The 25,197-nt window shown below is 44.3% G+C and overlaps 1 protein-coding gene and 1 long non-coding RNA gene across 6 annotated transcripts in view; one reads left to right on the forward strand and one right to left on the reverse strand.

Annotated features, from left to right (window-relative positions):
* Positions 1 to 25,197, reverse strand: part of OSBPL10 (oxysterol binding protein like 10) — a 232,954-nt gene that overhangs the window by 26,931 nt on the left and 180,826 nt on the right. For all 5 annotated transcript variants that reach the window (XM_054692912.1, XM_037525654.2, XM_037525666.2 and 2 more), the window contains one exon: positions 24,351 to 24,505. In XM_054692912.1, the coding sequence (XP_054548887.1) occupies positions 24,351 to 24,505 (155 nt within the window). The remainder of the gene's footprint in view (positions 1 to 24,350; positions 24,506 to 25,197) is intronic.
* Positions 1,544 to 22,772, forward strand: LOC129145434 (uncharacterized). Its single transcript, XR_008550978.1, has 3 exons — positions 1,544 to 1,742; positions 20,387 to 20,548; positions 22,736 to 22,772. It is a non-coding gene; the product is annotated as an uncharacterized LOC129145434 (long non-coding RNA).

Below are 25,197 nucleotides of genomic sequence, written 5' to 3' on the forward strand. Positions count from 1 at the left end.
GGGTTCTTGAAAGGACACCTGCCCCTGGGCTGACCTCGGGCCTCTCAAGAGCCAGAGGGTAAGAGATTACACAAGAGAAATGAAAACTTAGGGTGGAAAGCAGGTTGCAGCATCTGCAGATGTGACTCTGCCTTTATCAAAAACCTCTACACATAGTAAAAGCAGGATCCCAAGAAAGCCATCTCATTCAACACGGGCTGTTTTTATTTTTTTCTTACCAATGTTGTAATGGAAAGATTGAACAAAACATTATTTGAGGACCTGCTGTCTTTTATCTAGTAGGAAGCAGAACACCCATGAGATTCTGGCTGGGGCCAAAGCCAGAAGCAAACGCGTAACTTGTATTATGTTAGGTTTATGTGGGTTCACAGTCTCCCGACGGGGACACAGCATAGGGGAGACCTCAAACTTTGCTTTCATCTCAGCTTTTCAACAAAAATCTTAATACTTCAATACAAATGCAAATTCCAAGCAATTGAAATTCCAATCTATTTTATTAAATACACAGATGCAATATAACTACAGGTTGGGTCAGTCTAGGAAAACCATGAAACAGATATTTTCCTTCAGAGTCCATTGGCCTGTCACAGGCTTAACTCCACCCACGCCCCTCAGCCTACTCCCCTTCCCAGCACCCCACTCCTGCTTTGCCTTCCCCAGAGTGTGGACATCCAACCCATCTTCACAGTGACATGGCTTTTCTTAACTCTGTCCCGCCCAGAGCTGGGACCCATATAAGCAGCTTGATCTGTTAATGTCCCTTTTACTTGTAAATGTCAAATAACCTAGTGCCTTGATTCAGAAGGCCGAATCCTTGGATTCAAGCTGATAGGAGAGAGGCATATGACGGCTCACCACCCAATCTTTTTTTAAAAGAGCTTGTGGGTTCACAGTCTTGTACAGGGAGCTCTTCCATGTCAGAGCCCCTAAATCACAAACACGCAGGTGACAGGGTCTGCTTCTGCAAGGATTAGGGTGGGATCCTACAGACATCTTTTGCCCAAGCAAATAAGCATCCTAGAATAGGTATTCTACAGAAGTAGACAAAATCTACATTATGAAAAACATAGCCCACCGAGTTCAAGTAATCTGCAACGATCCTGAAAATCTGCCCGACCATGGACAGAAAATAAAGCCAGCGGAGAATGAACACCAGCTTCCCTTCCAGCGGTCAGCATATTGCAATCATTTTTAAAGCCTGGCACCTCGCCCCCACACTGTCACCTTGGCACAGAGGCACTGGGGTGAACTGACCTTGGTATTGAATGACAAGGACCGAAAGACATCCAGACATTGCCTTTACAGTAAAGTGGGGATACCCATCATGTCCAAAAGAATAAATATCTGATACTGATATGGGCAGTGGGGGAGAAGCCCAAAGCACCAGCCTCATACTTTCCAATATGAGGAACGCCATGATAGACAGCGGCAGGGCAAAGGAGTAACTAGGGGATGACATATCCAATGTGACTCACTTCACAATTCCAACAACTACACAGGACATGCAACAACATGTAATAATGGCCACCAGGGCAAGTGCATGCTTGGACACCAGGCACAAGAGCCAACAGAAGTTGATTTACCAAAAAAATGAGTTTCCAGAAAAATTAAGCGTGTCAAGTTGAGACATGGAAAGTTTAGAGGGCGGGAGACTGGAAGAGCAGGTAAACGCAGAACAAAGGGGATGAATAACAATCAGTGACCACAGGAAGAAAAGCAAGGAGCCGCGGAAGCATCTACAGGTACAAATGCCCTGGGATCAACTTACTAGACCAGTTTTTTTCCCGATCTAGTGATAACGGTATCACTGTTGATGGCATTTAGGGAAGCCATAAGACCGAGGCTTTCTCTCTCGTCATTACCCCTTCTATCTCTAGTCATTTTTTTTTTTAACTTAAATGTGTACAGGTATATTTAGCCAAATCATCACAATTATCACTTGATCTTCATAGCGTATCATCACATTAGCCATTGTTTTACATCCTAAGAAGCCCCGTCTGACAGCCCGAGGTCACGGAAACTGGCATAGCTGCACTGGAAGGTCCAGTCCATCTTGTACATAAACTAATAATATCAGCAAAAACCTGGGGCATACAAAGATGGCCAGATGGCCATGAAATTCCACTTGGCATTTTTGTCACTCATCCCCCAGTAAGAAATGTATATTGCATGACGCCCAAGTGCAAGGCTTGGGAGAAGTATTTCCCCTGAGGACACACACAGACATAAAGATTTGTCATAGGAACGTAAAAGCGGCCGCTTCGGATGACCTACTGTCCTTCCCACACTTAGCACAGGTGGGGTTTCTCCTCCTGAAGCATCTCTTGCATGCCTGTCTCTGATTCGCCAGAAGTAGGCCATCTTGGTTGGGTGGGGTGTCCCTCAGTTGAATGGATGGTCGTCCTCCACCGGCCAGCTGTCATGCCAAAGAACTTGATGTCGGACACATGTCTTCGGGGGGCGTCCTGCACAGCTGACGGCCCGGGGCCCTGCTGCAGGGCAGCTGCTGAAGGCACCTCACATGTACCAGCCTCTATGGGGGGCCACATCCAAAGCCAGGCGACCCCCTGTGCCGTGAAGACCACCACTGGATTTAGGGTACCTTATCTTGCCATCTGGAGGTAGGTACAACGAGGTCAGTGTAGTAGGGAGTCCTCGATGTTGAGAAGTTGGCTCTTATCCTCAACAGATTCAGGTCCAAGCATGTCCACACAGCAGGCTGGTCCCAGCTGCCATTTTGGAGATGCTGAGTTGGTCGCCACTGACATCACAATCCTTCTGCCGCCTCGCAGTGGACGCGCTGGCTTCCTTGCGCTAACCACACATACACACACATTTACCACACTTGGCTCTCATAGACTGGAAGGACAGATGCTCTTCCTGAGCAAAGGGGCCGACCTGCAGAAAGGTTAATTTTAAATAAAACACACCCTGGAAGGGAGAAGGAAGCGGCTCCGGGGAGGGGAGGCTGTGGGGGGCATTCGCCATCAGCCGCGACAGTCAGGAGCAAAGGGCACCCGGAAGACTCAACGTCCCTGACGAACATCCAAGGGAAGCTTTTGTGGGCAAGAGCAGCCACTGCCCCTTTCTAATTTCCACAAATCTGCTTGGAAACCTTTTTCAAATGAACAAGAAAATAGGAATTGAGAAGGGGCAAAGAAAAACCTAAGGAAAGTACCAAAAAAATGGAAAAGGAAGCAGCAGCAGCAAAGGGCAAGGAGGCAGCGATTGTGCTGGGCCGCGAGCTGACCACCCGCATGCGGGAGTGGGGGGGCCGCCAGACACGCCCTTGGGACCCGCCAGCAGCAGCCTGTGACGGAGAGGGCTTAGCACCAGGCGCTGCCCGCTGCCCTACAACACTCTCCGTGAGCCGAAGCCCAGACCTTTCAAACCAAACCCATCACTGAACAAAGTGGTCAAGAGCTCAGCAAGACTCCCTGGAAGGACAGCTCTGGGGGTGCAGGGGCAGCCCTCATTCTGGTATTGGGGCAGCAGCACAGGTCACCTTTCCAAACCTAAGGGAAGCTCATTAGCAGCAGGATAAAAGTCCTGAGTGGAAAAGGAGGCTGCAGAGGCAGAAGGCGATCACCACAGTCCTGGGAGGCAGTGAAGCACTGAGGGAGAGCACTGAGCTCGCCCCACAGCACCAACCAGGATCTCAATCCTGAAGCCTCTACCTTCCACCTGTCAGGTTCCGTCTTCTCACCTACGAAAGGGAGACTGTGCCACCCACACCTTAGGGGACCGAGAGGCCCAAAGACAATGAGACCCAGAAAACATCAGTGCTGGGCACAGGAAATGCTTAGTGAATGGCCCCACTCAGCTTTCCCGTGGGGTACATGGTGAAACCCAAGGGCATGATGTTCTAGAAGCCATGGCCCCATTCAGCTTTCCCGTGGGGTACATGGTAGAACCCAAGGGCATGATGTTCTAGAAGCCACGGCTTCTACTTCCTTCTAGCCACCCCCCACCACAACCCCTCACCCCACCCCCAGTAATAGCTTTATGGAAGCTGTATGAGATGCCCAAGCTCTTCTACTAGGCCTTCCCAGAAAGCAGGACACTGGATCTGGAAGACCCAGGCCATAAGGTAGCATCACCTGTGCCAGGAAGGGTTAAAAACAAAAAACCGGGCCAAGTGCCTCATGCAGACCTGGGAACCACATGGGACTAACGCAAAGCAGCAAGGACAAGCTGTCGTAGAGTCAGAGAGGGCAAGCTGTCGATCAGCCCGGAAGACCACCTGGGGTCAGAGATGACAGAGCAGTGAGCCTGTTATTCAGAGCTACCCAAGTTCTTTAGAGGCCAGGAAAGGTAGTGAAAAGATGCCCTTGAGACCCTCTCTTACCTTCCTGGCCTCTGGGAAGAAGGAGAGCAATGGTTTAAGGCACATCGGACATAAAGGTGGGTAAGGTGTGTGGAAAGCTGGCAGCAGACCTCAGAGAGTGATCATCCCAGCCCACCCTGAGTGCCACAATTTGCAAAGAGCCACAGTTGACACTGACAATGTAAGGATGGTTAAGACCTGGCCTCTGCATTCAACAAGCTTGTCCTCTGCTCGAGGAGGAATGCATGGCTCACTCTTTCTCGTAGCCCTGATCTCACCAGTAATTTCAACTCGGCACTGGAGCCTTACTTCAAGCCCGACCGCAGGAACAGAGACGACGCTGCCTCCTTAGCAGGGGACACTGAGTACTCTGTACAAGATCAAGCACATTTTTCAAATTTTATTGCTGCTGTTGCTCATGCTCCTTCCCACAGGAACAGGATAGTCAAAACTCTTTTGGAAAAGGAACACTGACTATTTAAGGTTGGCTGCGTAGGGCCTGGGTGATCTGGACTTAGAAGCCAAATGACCATCAGGGCGAGGACAGCTGTGATCCATCACCCCGGCCTCAGGAGCGGAGGGTGTGGCTATGTGGTCTCAGCTTATCCTAATTCAAACTCTGATGACAAAAAACTTGTCTAATTCAGGTTTTCATTTCAAGAATCCCCACACAAAGTTTGGTTGCACAAGAGGTGCTCAATAAAAAATTAAAAAATGAATAAATACAACTAGAGAAATGAGGAGAATTTGTGCCAGGCCCAAATCCAGATTTACAAATTCAAAGGGCAGTCCTAAAAAGACCACATATTCTCTGATTCCATTACTGTGAAACATTCAGAACAGGCAAATCTAGAGACACAAAGTAGATCAGCAGTTGGCAGGGGCTGGTGGATGGGGAGAATGAAGGGTAGAACAGGGTTTATTTTGAGATGCTATTGAAACGGTGAAAATGCTCTAAAACTGTGGTGATGCAACATGCATTCGAGAATATATGAAAACTCACTGAGTGGTACACCTTAGATGGGTGAAGTGTACGGCATGTGAATTGGCTCTCAATAAAGCTGCTATTAACAACATTTAAATAAAAAATAGAGGACACCTGAAGCAACTCAAACAACAGGTCAGAAGGAAGGTTGTAACCTGGGTGGCCTGAGAGGCTTGTGCAGAGGAGATGGACCCTGGGCTGGGTCTCACCAAACAGCAGCACTCGGAACAGTCAGGGAACAGCCCACTGAAGAAATGAGGCAATGGGAGGGAGTCTCGCAAGGTGGGCGCAGCTGGTACATGGCCTTGATCCTATGACTAGGCTTGGAGAGCCCGTATGACACCACGGCTTTGAACAATTTATACACCAATAACTTCAAAGTGTGTATCTCAAGTCCAGCTCATCTCCCCTGAATTCCAACTGTCTACCCAACATCTCCCCTTTAGCTATCTGTGTAGGCACAATAACAGGCTCCCCAAGGCATCCATGTCCAAATCCTTGAGGCCAGGGAATATGTTACTTTGAATGACACAAGAGACTTTACAGATGTGCTTAAGAGCCTTGTGATGGGAGAGTATTCTGGATTATCCAGGTGAATCCAATAGAATCACCCTAATTTCTAAAATTAGAGAATCCTTTTTGGCTGTGGTCAGAAGAATATGTGCCTATGGAAGGATAACCAGAGACAGACCATGGCTGGCTCTAAAAATGAAGGGTCTACAAGCAAAGAATGCAGGCAGCCTCTGGAAGCTGGAAAGGCAGGAAGCAGACTGTCTCCTTGCCTCCATAAAGGAACTCAGCCCTGCCAATACCCAGCGAGATTTTAGTCTAATGAGAATGGCACTAAACTTCTGACCTACAGAACTCTACGGTAGTAAATTCATGATGTTTTAAACAAGTCATTCTGCAAGTTTGTTACAACAGCAACAGAAAACTAATACACTATTTAAGAGGCATAGTATAGAAAACAGACCTTTTGATTTACACCTCCAAGATGAGATCCTCTCCATGTCAGTAAATGCCAACCTTATTTTTCCAATCACTCAAGCCAAAAGCCTTGGCACCATCCTTAACTTCACTCTCTTGCTCCTGCTCTACCCCTATATCGCACAGCAAATCCTGCAAATGACACTCAGAATCTGTTTCTCACATCCTCACCACAATGGCACAAGCCACGGTCATGCCTCACGAAATTACTGCAACAGCTCCCCATCAGTCCTTCTCGACTCCTTCTCCAGTCTCTGTGTCCTCACAGCAGCCAGAAGGCATCTCAAATCATTTAGCAGATCATGTAATGCCCATAACTCAAAACCTCCCCACTCCATTCAGAAGAAATCTCGAAGTCCTTACTGCAGCCTTAGAGGCCTTCTATGATCTTGCTCCATTACTCTCATATTCTTTCCCACCACACCACAACCCTTGTTCAGCCTGCTCGGTCAGTACCTGACACCCTCTGTTGCTGGAACATATGAAGTCCACACCTGCCTCAGGGCGCACCTGCCATCACTCTTCTTCCTCTAGATCTGTGCATGCCTGACTCAGATCTCTACTCAAAGATCACCTGACCATCACCTGAGCTGGCACCACTGCCCACCTCTAGCCATCACCGTTCACTCCTTCCCCAGCTCTACTCCTCCCAGCACTGATGGCGCTCAACTCTACCATACACGGATTTATCACCTCCCCCAGTGGAATGTGAGCGTACAGGAATCAGGGCTCTTTTTGTTCATTGTTGTGTCTATCAACAAAAATACCACCTGCTACTGACATTTTAGTTGAGTGAGAAATGAAATCATGCTCAGGTTCTCCCCATGGAAATGAGGAACAATGGATGATTTTTAAAAAGCTGAAGAATATTACCCAAGTCCCAAGAGAATGAATGATTAAGCAACAGTATGTCTGTAGACAAGGGCGATGAGCACTAGGACCATCCTGGAAGATTCCTGCAGTAAAGGTTACTGGGATAGTGCAGGTAAAACATTCTATGTCCTTCTTTTACCTGTATTCAGTCAACAGACATGCAATGCTCAAAGGTAGATACATTAGTGCCGGATGGCAGAGGAATGGCCTCAGTCCGCCTGGATCTGCCACCATGATGGTTTCATTTTTGGTCCCCACTTAGAGAAGGTCAAAGTGTGAGCTGCGATGGGGGCACAGGAATCATGAGAGAAGCCTTATATTAAGTGGCAAGGACATAAAAAAAAAGAAGCGAGCTGTGATGGTGGCAGGTGGAGCCAGAAGCAATACTGGCCAAAAATACCTACAGGTAAAGCTTAATAAATCACAGGCAATACAAAACAGCTAAGCCTTATACAGGCAGGTAACACTGAATGGGGAGAAAAACTATTATATCTTACCCTCTCGCCCCCGCTCAGTGACCCACATTCACCTAAAAAAAAAAACCTCCAACTGCACCCTGAGTTCTGTGTTTTATCACCATCCTCTTCACTCAGGCTTGAAGCCTGCAGCTTCAGACACCTCCCTGCACCCCAGCCTCCAGACACCCACCTGGTCCCCACTCCCTTCCTTCCCTCATCTCTGCTATCGCACCCTAGACTGCAGACACATAAATGTATGATCCCAACACTTCCCAGAATATCTTTCTGCTCTGGACTCCTCCTGTGAGACTTTGTCTTGCATCACACCACCAGAACATTCTTCCCCAACACCCACTTGCCCAGAGAAAACGATCCACTCACTCTGCCCAGCTGTCCTCGTCCAGACCCCTTTTTCATATTCTCTCCTGCTCCTCACCTAAACTTCCTCCAGCCCAGACAGCATCCCACAAAGTAGCCACCAGTCCTCTGTAGCTATTAAATGAATTAAAAGTAAGTGAACTTTAGGATTCAGTTCCTCGATGGCACTAGCCGCATTTTAAGTGCTCAGAGGACACACGTGGTGAGTGGCTACCTTGTCGATCGGTATAGAAGGAAAATGCTTTTGTGATCTTCTGGACAATACTGCCCTGTATTTTAATATCATCCCCATTCATTTCTACTGCTCCCACCATTTGTATTTCGCTGCAAAAACAGCACCCGAGCCTTGAGGCAGGTTCTGAGGGCCCCAGATCAAGAGCCCTAAAGCCCCTGATAAGTCCCCAAGTCACCCCCACATCACTGCCATATCCAGCTTTTCTTAACTTCGTGGTACTATAAAGCTCAGCAAGACAGGTCATTTTGAAATCCACAATTTCTAATGAAATTGTGAAGCAAGCTTTACAAACACCTTTGCCTCAGGAACAAAATGAAGGAATGCTGTCCGTGGGTAGCCAATAGTAATAAAATAATTGTGTGCTAAATATGCAAAGCAATTCTATGTATGATTTGCTTCTCTCGCAACCGCTGATGGCACACTAAAAATAGAATTCTGGCTTGCTACATCCATAGTTTAAATTATTACTGCTTTATGCTTTGTGTGGGTGATGGATTGCTTCTGCTTCTGCAAATGCCTTTATTCAGAAAGTAAACATGATGAGACAAAGTCGATGGCACCACGTTAGTGATTCTTTCAGACTTGCTTGATGCCACTAATTGCTGGATTGCCTTGCTTTTTCTACAATTATGCATAACTGTGGGTTTGTACTCTAAGGGAGGGACAGACAAAAGAATGCCAAGCAACAAGGGTCTGCAGAGAGACAGCAGGGAGAAACACTAATCAGATCTACTTAATGTGTGGTCCCTGGACCTGCAGCCTCAGCATCTCCGGGAACTTGACAGAAATGCAGACCAGGGCTTCATCCCGGACTTTACCATGGAAACTCTGGAGCTGGGGGCCCAGAACTGTGTAATGTATGTTTGTTTTTAGCTTTCATTTTTTTAATTGAAGCAAATTTTTTCTATGATGCAAGGTACAGTTCTGCGAATTGTGATAAATGTATTACTAGATCGGATGGCATTTTTTTATATCCTTAACAATTTTTAAGTGTCTTATCAGTAGTGTTAGTTATATTTACATTGCCATGTAACAGATTCCTAGGCCTCCTGTGCAAAATTGAAACTTTTTTGCCCACTGAACAGCTCTATTCCCTCCCTACCCCCAACTATGTTCTACCAAGCCCTTCAGGGGACGTGGCTGGCGTACCCATCTGAGAAGTACAGAGCAGAAAGTACAGGCATTCAGGGGGCCTGGCACCCAGGGAATACACAGCAGGAGATGTTTCTGGTCCCTCCTGATTCTCTAACCCCTTCCCGAGTGTGCGGGTGTCGACGAGGCACTGCCTTAGATGCCAGGGACAGCTAACAGAGATAGGGACATCACTTTGCTCAAAAACTTGTGTAAGCACAAGCTGAAGAAGGAAACAGTATTGCTCAACATTAGAGCAGGTTCTGGAAACCTTACTTGCTGGCCCTAAAACAATTGAAAAACTATCAACTTCGAAGAGAATGATTTGCCTAAGTGGACACACCAGGAGGCCATTAAACGCTGACATTGAATTTTATCTGTTTTAATCATGTATGCCTCTTACCTGAAAATTCCTGATTCTCCAGTGGAAATCTGGGGAGGGTATAATAACCCAAAGGAAATAACCAGTGGCACTGCTAACCACAGAATAGTTTTGATTTACACGTCATTAAAAGCAAGAGGCATTTACTCTTCTTTGCAGGCTAAAAGGGTCTGCATCATAAATAATGGATAAAGCAAAGTGCATTAAGAACTCTTCTGCAGAGAGTGTTCACTCCGGCGCGCCATGCAGAACACACATTCATGTACTGGGCACACATCAATATGCAGTTGTATCCCACCCAGCCTTCAAGAGTCAAAACCAGGCAAATGCACTTTTTTTTTTTTTTTTTTGCGCTTCAAGGGGTAGTTTCTGGATTACGCCCTCTGGACTGACATAAAATGCAATGATTTAGTACTTCAAACATATCAATTGCTAGGAATTTTAGAACAACCCAAAGTTAGGCAATTTTAGACTTTCTGCTTTTCTGAAGAATGGCTCAGACATATGTCTACTATGCCCCAATTTCTGGAAATATTAACAAACCAAGAGGAGAGCAATGGAAGAAAACAGGCTCCAGTGTTCTTCAGGAGAAAAAAAAAAAAACACAAAAACAAAACCACCCTGCTCTTAAATCTATGATGAGGAAGCACTAATAAATGCTCCATTAAAGCTACAATCTCTAAAATCCCATGCAGTGACTTTTGGCTCAAATAATAGGCATTTTATCTGCTTTTTAATTTGCATTATACATCCATTTTTCTAGCCACTGTGACAGAGGATATTGTAAGAAAGTTTCCCTGTGCTTTTATTCAAATGTGAACTGATACTCAGGATCTAAGAGGGCAGCTGTAGCAATTTCATATTTTTTTTAAATATCATTCACTGCCATAAAATTCAAATGAGGCTAACTATGTCTTCTACTTTAAAAACTGTCACATTATCATACTCTGCTTTGTCCTGCTCTCAAACACTTCATATGATGAGAACTTCAAGGGGAAATCTGAGAGCGCTATCATCACCCCAGGTAACATGAGCACTTTGTGGTGAGGACTATTAGTGATCAGAATTGTAGGATTATTATTTAGCCCAAAAGATAGTGAATTTTAAGGCATAAATGGACTCAGGTAGCACTTACATGCTTCTAAATACTAAATTTGTGTTTTTGTGATTATAGCGCATTCTGATGCACAGAAGATCCATTTTTCCAGAATTAAATAGCCTATGGCGACTGGGTTCTCTAACACTTGGCTAGAGATTTTGACAGGATATTGTACTCTTGAACAGTGAGTCTTCATCCCATTCAAAAAACATGATCATGAATCACACTCCTCACACAAGTTTAACTGGATACTTTATCACGACACACACAATCCTATGTCTTTGAAACAAACAAAAAAATTTTTTTAAAGATTTATTTTTATGTAAGAGCTGGGGTACAAGCCAGAGGCGCTGGAGGGTGAGAGGATTCACCAAAGACAGGGCGGGGAGCAGAACAGGCAGATGACCGAATACACTGCTGAGGGGAGCAGCGGGTGCAACAGGAAAGGTCTGCTGCGCCATGTGGGACTCTCCCTGGCTGGCCAGGAATTGAACCCGCACTGCAGAGGCTGTGGACAGCTTCACAGTGCTGCGCTCAACCCGCTGCGCCACCAGGGAGGCCCCCAAACAAAAAAATTTTAACTTCTGTCTTTAATTGTTTCATTTTTGTTTTTTAAAAGATTTATCTACTTATGCATACAAGAGCTGGGGTACAGGCCAGAGATGCGGAGGGTGAGAGGATTCACCAGAGACAGGGCAGGGAACAGAACAGGCAGACTGACTGAAATACACTGCTGAGGGGAGCAGTAGACGAGACAGGAGAGGTCTGCTAGCCGTGTGGGTATCTCCATGGCCGGCAGGGATTGAACAGGCACTGCAGAGACTGCAGACAGCTTCACAGCGCTGCACTCAACTACCTGCGGCACCCGGGAGGCCCATGAATTTTTTTTAAAACAATGATTTTTCAAGTCTTCCTCTTCCCACTGCCAGGTATCAATTGTATAAACTGCCAAAGATGACTTCATGGTTTCCTGTCTGCTTTAATGCTGAGGCCCTTGGGAGGCAGTGAAAGGAGAGGACTTAGTGATGTACAGGGGTAGACTGGGGGAAAGCAAATCTGAAAGGTTTCACCGTGTACAAAATACAAAGTCAGTTACTTTTCTGCCAATAATGCACCCAGCTGAGTTGACTGCTTTCCTCAAAGGGAGCAATTTAATGACTCATTCTATTTCAAGCCAGAGTTTGATGTCCTATTTCCCTGGTACATCTAATGTAGTCAGTGAATGCCAACCAACTTACCAGCAGTGATAGCCTGCATAATGGCCCAAATACGTCCAAGTCCTATTCCCCAGGACTGCCACCAGGTTAGATTACAAGCCCATGGGGGAATGAAGGTTGCATATTTGTAGTTGAGGTTGCTAATCAGCTGATCTTCAAATAGGAGATGATTAAAGATTATCAAGGTGGACCTAATGTAACCACAAGGTGCCAGAGGTGGAAGAGGAGGCAGCAGAGCCAAGTCACAGGAAAGTGTGACTATGAAAGCAGGGTCAAAGAGACACCAGGGTTCCTGGCCCAGAACATGGAAGAAGAGGGCCACAAGCCAAGGAATGCAGGTCGCCTCTGGAAGCTGGAAAAAAAAATCAAGAAAACTATTTTCCCCAGTACCTCTAGAAAGGAAAGAAGTCTTATCAACACCTCTGTTTTAGTGCAGAGATCTGCATTAGATTTCTAGACTACAGGGTTTAGGATTACAAACGGGTTATTTTATGCTCTTGTAAAATTGTAGCAATTTCTTTTTTTTTTTTAAGATCTATTTATTTATTTTATTTATACAAGCACTGGGTACAGTCAGAAGCAGGAGAGGGTGAGAGAATTCTCCAGAGCCAGAGCGGGGAGCAGGTCAGGCAGAAGGACCGAAGTACACTGCTGAGGGGAGCAGCGGGCGGCAGGAGAGGTCTGCGCGCCATGTGGGACCCTCCTCCAGTGGCCAGGTTGCAGCCAGGGATCGAACCGGTGCTGCAGAGGCTGCGGGCAGCCTCGCAACCCAGCGCTCAACCGCTGCGCCACCGGGGAGGCCCTGTAGCAATTTCTTACAGCAGCAACAGGAAACAAATACAACCTATATTTCCTTTATTTCTCTATATGCCAGACTTCCTCTGGTAGGCAAAACTGGAATATGCTGTTAAAATCAGCCCACCTGGGTATCTCACCTTATGCCACCTGGCTGGCTGATTTCGGAACTTCTTCAGAGAGAACCCAGATCAGACAACCAGCAAAAGAACTGCCTTGATTATAAAAATAGCTACATCTGGAGACTCTCTAATTGAGTACGTCATTAATGAAAACCCTTTGTAAACCATGTGTCATCACTAATAGAAATTACTTTGTCACAACAATTTAGACCCAGACAACTCTTTTGAAAGACCATCAAGAGAGAAATGAATCTCACTTAAGGAACCCGTAACAACAGATAAATTTAGGGGTTCCTCAATATACATACTGCTTACAACATCGGTAAGACTAAAAATATTCTAATAAGGACTTACGACTGAGTACCTACTATGTGCCAGACACTGAGCTGCACACTAAAAAAATATGATCTTATATAATTCTGCACTATTTCCATCAGAAAATTACTATGCTCATGACCATTGACAATTCACAAGCCTTAAGAATCTTACTCGGGCCTCCCCAGTGGTGCAGCGGTTGAGCGCTGGGTTGCGAAGCTGCCCGTGGCCTCTGCGGTGCCGGTTCGATCCCCGGCTTTGATCCCCGGCTGCTCCCCAGCCACCGGAGGAGGGTCCCACATGGCGCGCAGACCTCTCCTGCCACCCGCTGCTCCCCTCAGCAGTGTACCTCGGTCCTTCTGCCTGTTCTGCTCCCCGCTCTGGCTCTGGTGAATTCTCTCACCCTCCCGCGCTTCTGGCTGTACCCAGTGCTTGTATAAACAAACAAACAAACAAACAAATAAAATAAATAAATAAAACATGCCTCTATTAAAAAAAAAAAACTATTAAAAAAAAAAAGAATCTTACTCTTATCATGGACACTTAAACTGATATGTAGTCTGCCCCAAAGCACTGAAGAGAAAACTAACATAATTCCTAGGATTCCAAAACTGCAGCCATTTAACCATACTTCTTTATGACACATCCCTGGGATTTATGAAAACATTTTAACTCACATTAAGAATTAAATTATCTAAAACACGCTCTCCCATTTTTGTTACTATTTTATATCTTACATCTATCAATCGCTTCTTCAAGGGATCTTCATTCTCAAAGGGTATGAACCGAAAGCTTGCCTTTGAGGGGGGCACTCTAATATCAATGAGGGCTTTCCGTGAAGGCTCAGGAAGTAACTGTCTTTAAGTCCATCCTTCCTGGGAGCAGGGCTCACAGTCTCCCCTCACCTGGTTGAGAAGCACTGATCTTAGAGCAATACCTAAAATAGGCAGACACTGCTCCATCATGGGAATTTGTACATAGGATTCCATTCTAAATAAAGATTTTGGCTCTAAAAACTTCACTCTAATGGAATTGGAGAAGACAGGTCCACATAAAAATAGTCCTTTCCTCTTATCTCTATTTCTTTTCTCAATTTAGTACACAGAAGTGGGATTAGTCACCTATGAGAAAACTTTGCATTTCCCAAGAGAGCTGTTTTCTCCCCGAGTTATATATTTTTAAGTCAGAACTATAAACTGGCCCTGTATTTTAGTACACAAGGTATTAAAAGAAGATATTTGGGTTCTGAAACACATTTCCCAAAAAAATACTATGATCCATCAGTGTAGGCTTATTTCCTGAGTAACCTACAAGCTCTTTGAAATTCACGCTAAGGATTAAATGATTTGAGATTTGACACTCTTGCAATATTCATTTAAAATAGCTTAAAGAGGGCCTCCCTGGTGGCTCAAGGGGTAAGACCCAACCTATGAAGCTATCCGCAGCCTCTGCAGCACGAGTTCAATCCCCGGCTGGCCAGAGAGCTACCCACATGGCACAGCAGACCTCTCCTGATTTGCCCGCTGCTCCCCTCAGCAGGGTACTTTGGTCAATCTGCCTGTTCTGTTCCCCACTCTGTCTCTGGTGAATCCTCTCATCCCATGCATGTCTGGCCTGTACCCCAGCTCTAATATGCATAAATAAATAAATCTTTAAAAATAAATAAAATAGCTTTAAGAAACAAAGTTGGGCCTCCCTGGTGGCGCAGCAGTTAAAGTCTCAGCACTATCAGGCTATCACTAGCCACTGCGGCATGAGTTCGATCCCTGGCCCCCTCATGACACAGCAGACCTCTCCTGTCTTACCCACTGCTCCCCTCAGTAATGTATTTCAGGAGATCCACCTGCTCTGCTCCCCACTCTGTCTCTGGTGAATCCTCTCACTCCCCCTCCACACCTCTGGCCTACACCCCAGTTCGTGTATGCATAAATAAATAAATCTTTAAAAAAAGAAAGAAAAAGTTATATAATGTCTTATTCTTTTTAGAGGAAAGCAAAATTATGATAATATGGAGGAAAAAGTGAAGAGAGATTTGAGTAAGTTGAATACTTTCATGATTTTCAGAATTGAGACTTTGTTCAAATTGTGTTTAATTTCCAAAAAAGTTATGTTTCTTTTTCCCTTATACAGCTGCATTTCCACCACTCTTCTCATACTTATTCATGATGAGGTCATTTGTGGGGATCATCACAGTCAATAAAGATTCTCACATGTGACTTAGGGATAGCCCTGGGTCCTCTTAGCTGGGTGTGGGTGGTGAGTAACACAATAAAGGGACCAAGGCTTCAGGAGATTGATGGGAGCACATTGTCACCAGAGAAGGAAGACAAGGGCAGTCACAACACCTGACTGTAGTCGTCACCTCACAGAGCCCACCCTCATAGCCCCAGCTGCTCCAACATCTGTAAGGCAAGGAGAGCATGGCCCGGGTGACTGGGGCAGGCAGGCAGACAGCTGCTGCTGAATAAACTTCACGTGTTAGACAAGTGGTTGTTTGAGTCCTATACCACAGGGTGCACCTCTAATCTCTACTTCTCTGTTTTGTACATACACACATACACACACACACAAGCAGTATTTTGGTTGACCTGCCTGTTTATATATAAGTACACTTTGCCTAGCTGCTTGCACCTATCATTACAGAAAAATTTTTAATTTACAATTATGATTTAGCACACAGTAAGCCCCTGCATGACACAGCACCATAATCCATCTAACAAAACTCAATTCTGACTGCAAAAGGGATACAAGAACTCATTGATTAATTCAGGCAAAGCCCAAAGTGTATGTGAGAAAAGATTTTACTCTTTTCTTCCATATCATTCTTTCCTCAAGACCATAAATCTCTGAGCATTGACTTTCTATCTTTGGAAAGTGAACATCATCTGAGACAGCATATAAATCACCTTGAGAACAGTTATTCATCGCGGGCAAATAAAAATGTAAGCCAGCCAGATGGTGAAAAGCTCATTTCTACTGGTATAATTTCACAGGACTAGGCAGGTAAGGGGGAAAATGGAGGGAGTTGTGAAATTTGGGGCCATTTATAGGATGGCAATAAATACCCCAAACAACCCCATATCTACAATCTCTTCACCTCTGGTTCAAATAAATATGACCCTCCCCCTTCACGGTAACAGGAATGACAGGAAGGCAAAGAGAAAAGAAGGAAGAAGAAACATACTAAACTCTGGAGTGTTTTAAGCCCTTTTCATTCACCAGTTTGAAAGCATTTAATCCTTTGAGTACTTCTGGGGTATAGGAGAGACTACACTGCTTGGTGTTGGTATTTTTCATATGACTCCAGGTCACAACTGGTGAATCCAAGGTGAATACCTCCCCAACACTCTGGCAGGTGTTTATGTCACAAAGCTGGACTGGTGGCAGGGGGGCAGGGAAGGGAGAGGGTGACCGCTCCTAAGGCTACACCCAAAGACTAGCTTATTCCAGTGCTGAAACCCATTAAAAGAACACACCCTCTGGCCCTTATTATTTGGGACCTCCTCCCATTAGTCCACCTCTTTTATAAAACCAACACCCAGTCAAGAAAAGAGAAACTTATTGTCACCCACAAAAAGGAATGAGGAAGTAGAACAGAAATGAGATGGAAAGAGCAGCATGAACTGAACTGAGCGCCCAGCATGACATGGGAGACTCGGCCATGATGCCGTGTGATAGGAGAGCACAATGGCGCTGCCGGAAACCAGTTCAAGAGCCCTTGAAACACACACATAAGTCTTAGTACATGATGGTTATGTTGGCTGTTGACCTATTAAGAAAGGAGGGCAGGGCCTCGCTGGTGGCGCAGGGGTTAAGACGCAACCTATGAATATATCCTCAGCCACTGCAGCAAGAGTTCAATCCCTGGCCAGAGAGCTACCCACATGGCACAGCAGACCTCCCCTGTCTCGCCCGCTGCTCCCCTCAGCAGTGTACTTCGGTCAATCTGCCTGTTCTGTTCCCCACTCTGTCTCTGGTGAATCCTCTCATCCCACGCACCTCTGGCCTGTACCCCAGCTCTTGTATACATAAATAAATTTTTAAAAAAAAGAAAGAAAGGAAGGCAGAAAAATCCTTACTTTGCAAGACAGAAAGGAGCTCTTAGCAGTGGGAGGTACAAAGACAATAGCAGATTAGAGAACCACAGAAACACATCTTCACACGGCCTGCCACCTCACAGATGGCTGACTTAATTGCTAAGGGCCACAGGCAGACCTGCAGCAACACACCACTGGGACCTACACAGTCTTGGCATCCCAATCTGGAAATATCACTGCTTAACTACCATTTCTCTTACTTCTAATCTCAGATATCAAAATAATCACAACAACTGTGAAAGCTTTGTCCAGAATAAAACACCATAGGCTATGTGGTTTAAACAATAGGAATTTGTTTTCTCACGGTTCCAGAGGCTGGACATCTGAGATTTGTCATCATGATCAGGTTCTAATGAGATCTCTCTTGCTGGTTTTCAGACAGCCACCTTCTTGCTGTATCTTCACAAAGCAAAAAGAGAGAAAGAGAGAGAGAGAGTGCTATTTCTCTCTTCCTCTTTTTGTAAGACTGCAGTCTTACTGGAAAAGCACCCTATTCTTAGGACCTCATTTAACCATAATTACCTAAAGGCCTGCCTTCCAGAAACAGTCACATCAGAGGTCAGGGCTTCAACATACGAACTTGGGGAGGGACACAAGTCAGTTCATTGTGCTAGGTTATGAAGATCTGTTAAATAAGGAATCCTCCAGTCAATGCTCAGTACACAGTATAGCTCAGTTAATGTTTGGTGAATAAATAACTGAGCAGGAGATAATTACTGTCATAGCACACTGGGACACAAATTCATGCAGGAGCACTGTATTTCCAAGCACAAGTAACAACCTGGACCCTTCCAATTTTTAATAATACTGATGGACTCACAGGCAGGAAGCATGTCATCTACTTTTGCCTAATGGATGAAGGTCTACTTTCCCTCCAGAGTAATAGCCAGGTAAAAAAAAAAAATCAAGATCCTCAAGTCACTATCATTCTGACAGTGTTAGATCCAAGATGGCTGTCCTAGTGGAGCTTCTAAGAGATTATGATAGAAGTCCCACACATATGCATCGCGACTTGTATCTACTAGAGTCAAAGCCAATGACTAGAAATGGACCATTAGAAGGCAAGTCTTTTGCCTTGAGAGGTCCACATACTGGCCATTAATGAGTCTTTTCTTCACAACAGCTTGTGTAACTCATACATTCCCCAACAGGTTAAATTTACTTCCAGAACACCCAGGGAAGAGCAAGGGATAGAGATGAGGAAAAGGGAGGAGCATGTCCTTTAGTCAGGAACCGTACAAGTGTACCTTACCATCCACATCCACTTGTTCATCAGATACATAGTGTCTACTATGTGCTTTCCTAAATATTTTAGAATATTTAAAGAAGAATTAGAGATGGGGAGCTAGCCTAGAGGAATCTGGCCTATAAGATAAAATTGTCAGATTAGAAGTCTTAAGGAAGCTGAAGATAAATACTGCATGTTCTTGGGGAGGTTTGGGGGTCTCGCTAACGCTACTTGTTACTGCCCAAAGGCTGTTCCCCTCTTCTGCCTTGCTAATAGAAAACCAAGTTTGGATTCTCTAAGTCTTGAGAACCCTTTGATTCATGTCTTCCAAAGTCATGGAGGGTAACTGATGATTACTGTAAAAACAATTCAATAAAGTGATTTTGAATAATTGTAAGTCAGTGATAACTATATCACTCCTTGGTGAAATGACTGACAACAAAGAAATACGTGTCTAATACTTTAAACAAACCTATGCATTTGAAATTTTATGTTAAAAATATATAATGGATGAAAATAACATATTGCATATTACCTTCTTTCAAAAAAATCTATCACCATCCCATCCCTGATTTACACACTCGGTAAAGAACTACCTGGATAACTTGTGTATCATGGTGATCAAGAATAAAGAGATAATAAAAATAGACTGAGGGGATTATACTGGCTAGGCCTCAATTTGAGTGTCTGGAGGATTTCAAATTGATATTTTTATATGCTTTAAGTGGTTCAAAAGTTCACTACTAAAATGACAATTCAACCAAGGGCATGAAAATTCTTGAGGCAAAATTCAGCTGAATCTTTTCTATCCGTCCCCTTCCTTTATTTGTAAAACAATTTTCCTCCCTTGGGAAAGTGGGGAGATATAGGACATGCTTACTTGAAAATTCAACTCTGCTGTTTTCTAACTGAAGTCTATTGGGCAAATTTTTGTACTGATTTAGTGTTCAGCACTTAGAGACATTATGGGGTGTCCTTCTAAAACCTGCCAGGTTTGGGGGACCTACAGGGTGTGATCACTTGATAGCATTGTTGCCACTGCAATTTAGAAAACCAACCAGGCAAAGCCTCTAATGGAGCAATCAGCTCGGGTTAACAGGGGCTGACAGCATGCTCTCGAGACGTGGGCTTAGGGTCTCCAGCGGAGGGGGATAGTGCTGATTCTCCGTCTTAACCCTCCAGGCCAGCAGTAGGTGTCTGGGCACCAAATATTTATTTCAAATGATTAACAATATTTCCAAGTACTTTTCTTTTTCTATTTTATCTATGGGGGAATTCGAGGATGTTTTCAAACTGGTCAATGAATAAACTCCAATGGGAACAAACTAATCAACACCACCAAGGCGTGAACTCCTGATAAACACAGCATGGATGAATCTCAAATGCATTATGCTAAACAAAAGAAGCCAGATGAAAAACGCTCCACACAGCAGGATTTTATTTATATGACATTCTGGACAACGCAAAACTATGGGGGCAGTTGCCAAAGACTAGAGGAAGGAGTTGACCATAAAGGACACAAGGGATCTGGATACCTTCTGCAACTCTTCTATACTTTGATTTATTAAAAACTGATAAAATTGCATTTTAAAGGGTAAATATTATTTATTAAATTTACTTTAATAAAATTTTACCTCAAGAAAAATTAAGGCTTTGTCCCTCAGTGCTTCCTCCAGAAAGGTGGGCTATTGTGGTCACACGTGAGCACTGTCATTCAGGATGGTCTCCTGTTGCTCTCTGTGTTTCTATTACAACAGGCAGACAAGTCACCATGCAGAGCAGAGAACAGAAATCACTCCAGCTACTTCACTCAGAAAGGCAGCACTTGATGGGAATTTGGTGTTTACAGAATCACTACAAGGTCTGGGGGAACAAAAGTCCCCTCTAGACTTTCGAATTCAAAGAAACACCACTGCAAGGTAGGTATGCATAGCCCAAAAGTTGGGGAGCTGCTGCTACTGCCACAAACACAGCTTCACACACCTGTGCAGGTAGGGGTGAAGGCCCTAGAACAATGAGGCCACTGCACTGCCGCCAAATACCTCCAAGGTCTTTCCCGCTAGCAGCATCAGCATAATGACCTTGGTCTCCAGCTTAGATTTCCACATCTCACACAATTGCATTTATGAAACCTGTTGTGCACTTAAGAGACCTAGCAGTAAGAATGTCTGCGACATAAGGTGTTAGTGAGGTGTTCAGTCAGGAGGGTGGAATGAAGGTTCACAGTGCGTCCCCAATCATTATGCTTCCTGTCCTAAAACAAGGTAGTCTTCAATGAAGACAGCATAAGCTTAAATTTCAAAAGCTGTTAGAGTTGAAAAATTATTCTACAAAGGGGTAAAACCAAGATTATAACTCATTTCATTATGGAAGACTACTCCACGTTTACGTTTACTTAAATCTAGCCCCAGTACAATAAAAATTTTAAAATCATTGTATTTGATAACACTGCCAGCCACAGTTCTAACTCATGTAATTAAATACTTACTGGTCTTTAAGTTTTATTTGGCTGAGAATTAAATAGATTAAGTTTGAAAATGCATTATTTTTCTAGGTAGCTGTAAGTTATTTTATGGCAAGCCAGAGCTAGAAGAGGGGAGTGTGACACTGTGATTAATAATAAAAAATATATATTTGGTTTTCACTCCCATTTCTTGCACAAAGCTCCTAACATCCTTGGAATTTCCTAGGAAAAGAGAGAAAGAGTTGTCTTTTGTTATGTGATTTGGGAAAGTCCCCAGGTATTTAAGGAAGGGCCAGTTGTGACAGAGGATTAGAACTTTCACTCCCACTCACAGAACTCAGGCTGGAGACTGGGTTTAATCACCAATGGGCAAAGGTTTAATCAAGGGTAGCCAGGCAGTGAAACCTCTACAAAAACCCAAAAGAACAGCTTTTGGAGAGCTTCTAGGTTGCTGAACAGGTAGAGGTGCTGGGAGAGGGGTCCTGGAAGCATGCGGAAGCTTCATGTCCCTTTCCCCATTATCTTCCTCCGCGTCTCCTCCATCTGTTGTTGAATTATATTCTTTTATAATAAACTGGTAAATGTTTCTCTGAATTCTGTGAGTCACTCCAGCAAATTAATCAAACCCAAGGAGAGGGGCATAGGAACCTTCAATCTAAAATTGGTAGGTGAGAAGAACAGACTTGGACAGGTGTCTGAAGTGCAGGGACAGGACTAGCTCACAGTCCGTGGGACTGAGTCCTCCAACCTGAGGGATCTAACACCACCTCCACGCAGTGTCAGCACTGAGTTAGACTGTAGGACACCCTGGTCAGCATCTGATGAGAAGGGAGTGAGTAAACTGCCTGGTGGGATAAAAACAAAAAACAAAAAACAAAAAAAAAACACACACCTGGGCGGGAAGTACCTTTTACACCCTGATTATAGCTCTGAAAGACCTAACGTCATCTAAACAATAAAACATAAGAAAATAAGTTTACATAGCTAAAGTACCACAATAACCATAATTCTTAAAATTAGCTCCCAACAATCACTCACACAGTAACCTATATTCTCTATGTCAAAGGGAATTTTGTAAGGAATTTTTAGCCCTTAGGAACTGCACTTTAATCCATCTTGGGTGATTTCTTCCAACTGTACAAAAGAGGAACAAAGGAAACATTTTCCTTTTTCTGACAGGAAAACTACTGGGTGGATGTTGCTGGCTTCCTCAATTCTTAAAAGATAGAAAAATGTGACAAAGCAAAATGGCCTAAAATAAAAATAGCTTGTTTGGGTCACAAGAATCACCTACCACAGTTGTCACTGAAAAAATGAGGGGAGTCTCTGCAGAAAACGCTACTGCTACCTTCTCAGAAAACCATCAAAACACCATCACACGCTGAAAGTCCCTCACTATATAAGGAATTATCAAATGATACCAAAGATTGCTCTCCCCAAAGAAATAAGGGCAAATGTGACAACCGGGGGTTAGTGATTGCTCCTAAATGAAGGAAACAGTTCTCCTTAGGTCTCCTTCACAGTCTTTTTCAAATGTTGACCCCACGGAGCTAATTTTTTTTATTATTATTAAATATAGTTAAACATATGTATATTTTACATCATTGTTCATTTTTGTACAATGTTTAATTTCTCTTCTCAGGTGTAATCCCCATAAAATTCCCACCACCAAGTCTACTTCTTATGGACAACTACCTGCTTTTACCAATACTACTAATAAAGCAAATGGGCAACAATTTGGCAAAAAGAACAGATCTGGCCTCTCAAACTTCAGGATTTAAGGAACCTCTATGGGGAAAAGCAGAAAATACACTAAAATGGATTCACAGGATGAGGAAGAACACCACTTATCACCCTAACAGCTAAGCTTATTAGGCTATAACCTTTGTTAGGTTTTGCCCTAGAATGCTGCTGGGAATGAGCATCTACAAAAATATTACTAAAGATCTAATAACTTACTTCTCAATTTCTCTCTAGAGCAAAACTTTAAATATGCTTATCACCATATGAACCCCCCAAAGATTCTTTTCCAAGGGAGTGAAGAGTGAAAGGGATTGTATGAGCAGCTAAGCACCCATCTCTGAAAGCTGTCCCACCCTATCCCTTGGAAGAACAATAGGACACTGGGGCTCCTATTATCCCCTTTGTTTTCAACTTACCTTCCAATTCACCTACACATTAGCTGCAAATGCTTTCAACCTGAAATTCATTATATAGGCAGAGGCAATGGCCTTTCAGACATTCACATCTCCTCTCAGATTCATACCCAGCAGAGGCACCTTACAGATGCTAGTGAAATATCTGCAGACAGACTGATACTGTCCCTATCGGTGCTGAGCTACCCAGTCACCGCCAGAGACTATCATCACATAAAGCATGGAGGAAAGTTTCCATTCATAACCCAAGCCATTTGATCAAAGAAGCTGCCCTAGGGATTTCAACCTCACAAAACAGATTTTATGAGCATTCCACAATTTCAGACTAAAGTGATTTCAATTAAAATTAAGAACAACCTCTAACAACAGATGGTTGAAGGAGGTCTCAGCTCAGGTCACAAGATCATGTTGACGGGACAAGTACATCAAAAGAAAAAACGAAAACTCACTCATGACACAAAGAAAAATTGACAAAGGAAAAGGCTGCATTTGGCTTCCTTCCAGCTGCCACTCAGAGGCACAGTCAGGAAAGTCGTGTGGGCAGGAGACAGAGTCCTGAGAGACTGCGGGAGGCCTGGCTGATGTCAGGATCTGCAGGGGCAGCCCCCTCCCTGACCGGGCAGGGCAGGTGTCCCCTGCAACCTGGACCTGGCTGCAGTGCAGTGCCCAGAGTCTCAGCCACTGCCCCGCGGCCCCTGACCCGGGTCTGTAGCATGCAGGATCGAGCGTGTGAGGCAGGAGTTATGTCAGCACAAACCACATGAAGAAGCCATTATTCAGGGGAGCCATAATATATTGTAACTGCTCCCATCATGTCAATAGGCATCATTTTAATGGGTGTGCTAGGATTTCTCCCACTTGAAGTGAAAATGACTCCCATTTCAAGGAGAATAGGAGAGTCTTCATTGGTAGGGTTACAATTCACCCACAGCAGCTGCCAGACACAAGAAGAGAAGTGCCGGGTGTGCACAGAGCTGTGCTCCAGTTTATAATTTGTCTCCTCTTAAAACAGAGATGAGCAAGTTACAAATATAATTACTGTATATCTGAACAAGCGATAACACAAGCCACAGAAGAGCTACGAGAAGACTGCTGGCTTACCTCTGGCTCTGGCGGTAAGGTTTGCTCGTCTTCGGCGGAGTTTGGTAAGATTGCCCAGGTTATGTTGGCACTGGCTGATGGCAAAGAGCCAAATGTCCCATTTTTCAGCTGTTCTGTGGAATGTGACTTGGGCCCGTGCCATCCCAGGATGTTTTCTGAAATAAAGACTTAGAATGATGCCAAGTATTTTCCAAATTAAACATTTATAGGTCAAGAATGACTTGCACCTCCCTATATAAGGAGACCAACTTAAAATCGGTCCAATTTTAGGTGATGGTGGACTTAAGGGGGCTTGTTTTGAATGTGGTACCAAGTATAGGGAGTCTCAGTGGTGGACAGGTGATGTGCACTGGGGTCTGAAAGCATCTTTGTAAAAATGTTAAGCACAGCAGAAGGAAGAAGACACCTAGCAGGAAAGCCGTGAAGGGTCCACATAGCAATTTCACCTATTGGACACTTTTTGCCAAATTGCAAAATAGGAGGACCAATACAACTGGGTTAGGAACTGACATTCCCCGCAAATTGCGTAAGAGAATGAAAAAGTGATTGGAAGGACAAGTTAAGAAAAGCACTCTAAACCTGCTCTGGTTCTCTTCACTTCAATCATGTATCGCTTGATCTTTTGCTCTCATTTATGCCGAAGGACATGTCTTGCCCACTGCAATTCCCCGAGGCTCTGCTGTCCTCATGCAAACAGCCCTTAGTCCAGTTTTCTTTCTCAATGTGGCTTACACCAATCACTCTTTGCCAACACCCAGCTCTTACCTGACTCTAAAGTGCTTGTCTGTTTGCACATGTCTGCCTTGACCATGACCTGGATAAAGGCCTATAAGTAAAAAACTAACCC

Source organism: Talpa occidentalis, unplaced genomic scaffold (assembly GCF_014898055.3).
Source record: "Talpa occidentalis isolate TD23 unplaced genomic scaffold, MPIMG_talOcc4v2.1 talOcc4.10, whole genome shotgun sequence".
Lineage (NCBI taxonomy): Eukaryota > Metazoa > Chordata > Mammalia > Eulipotyphla > Talpidae > Talpa > Talpa occidentalis.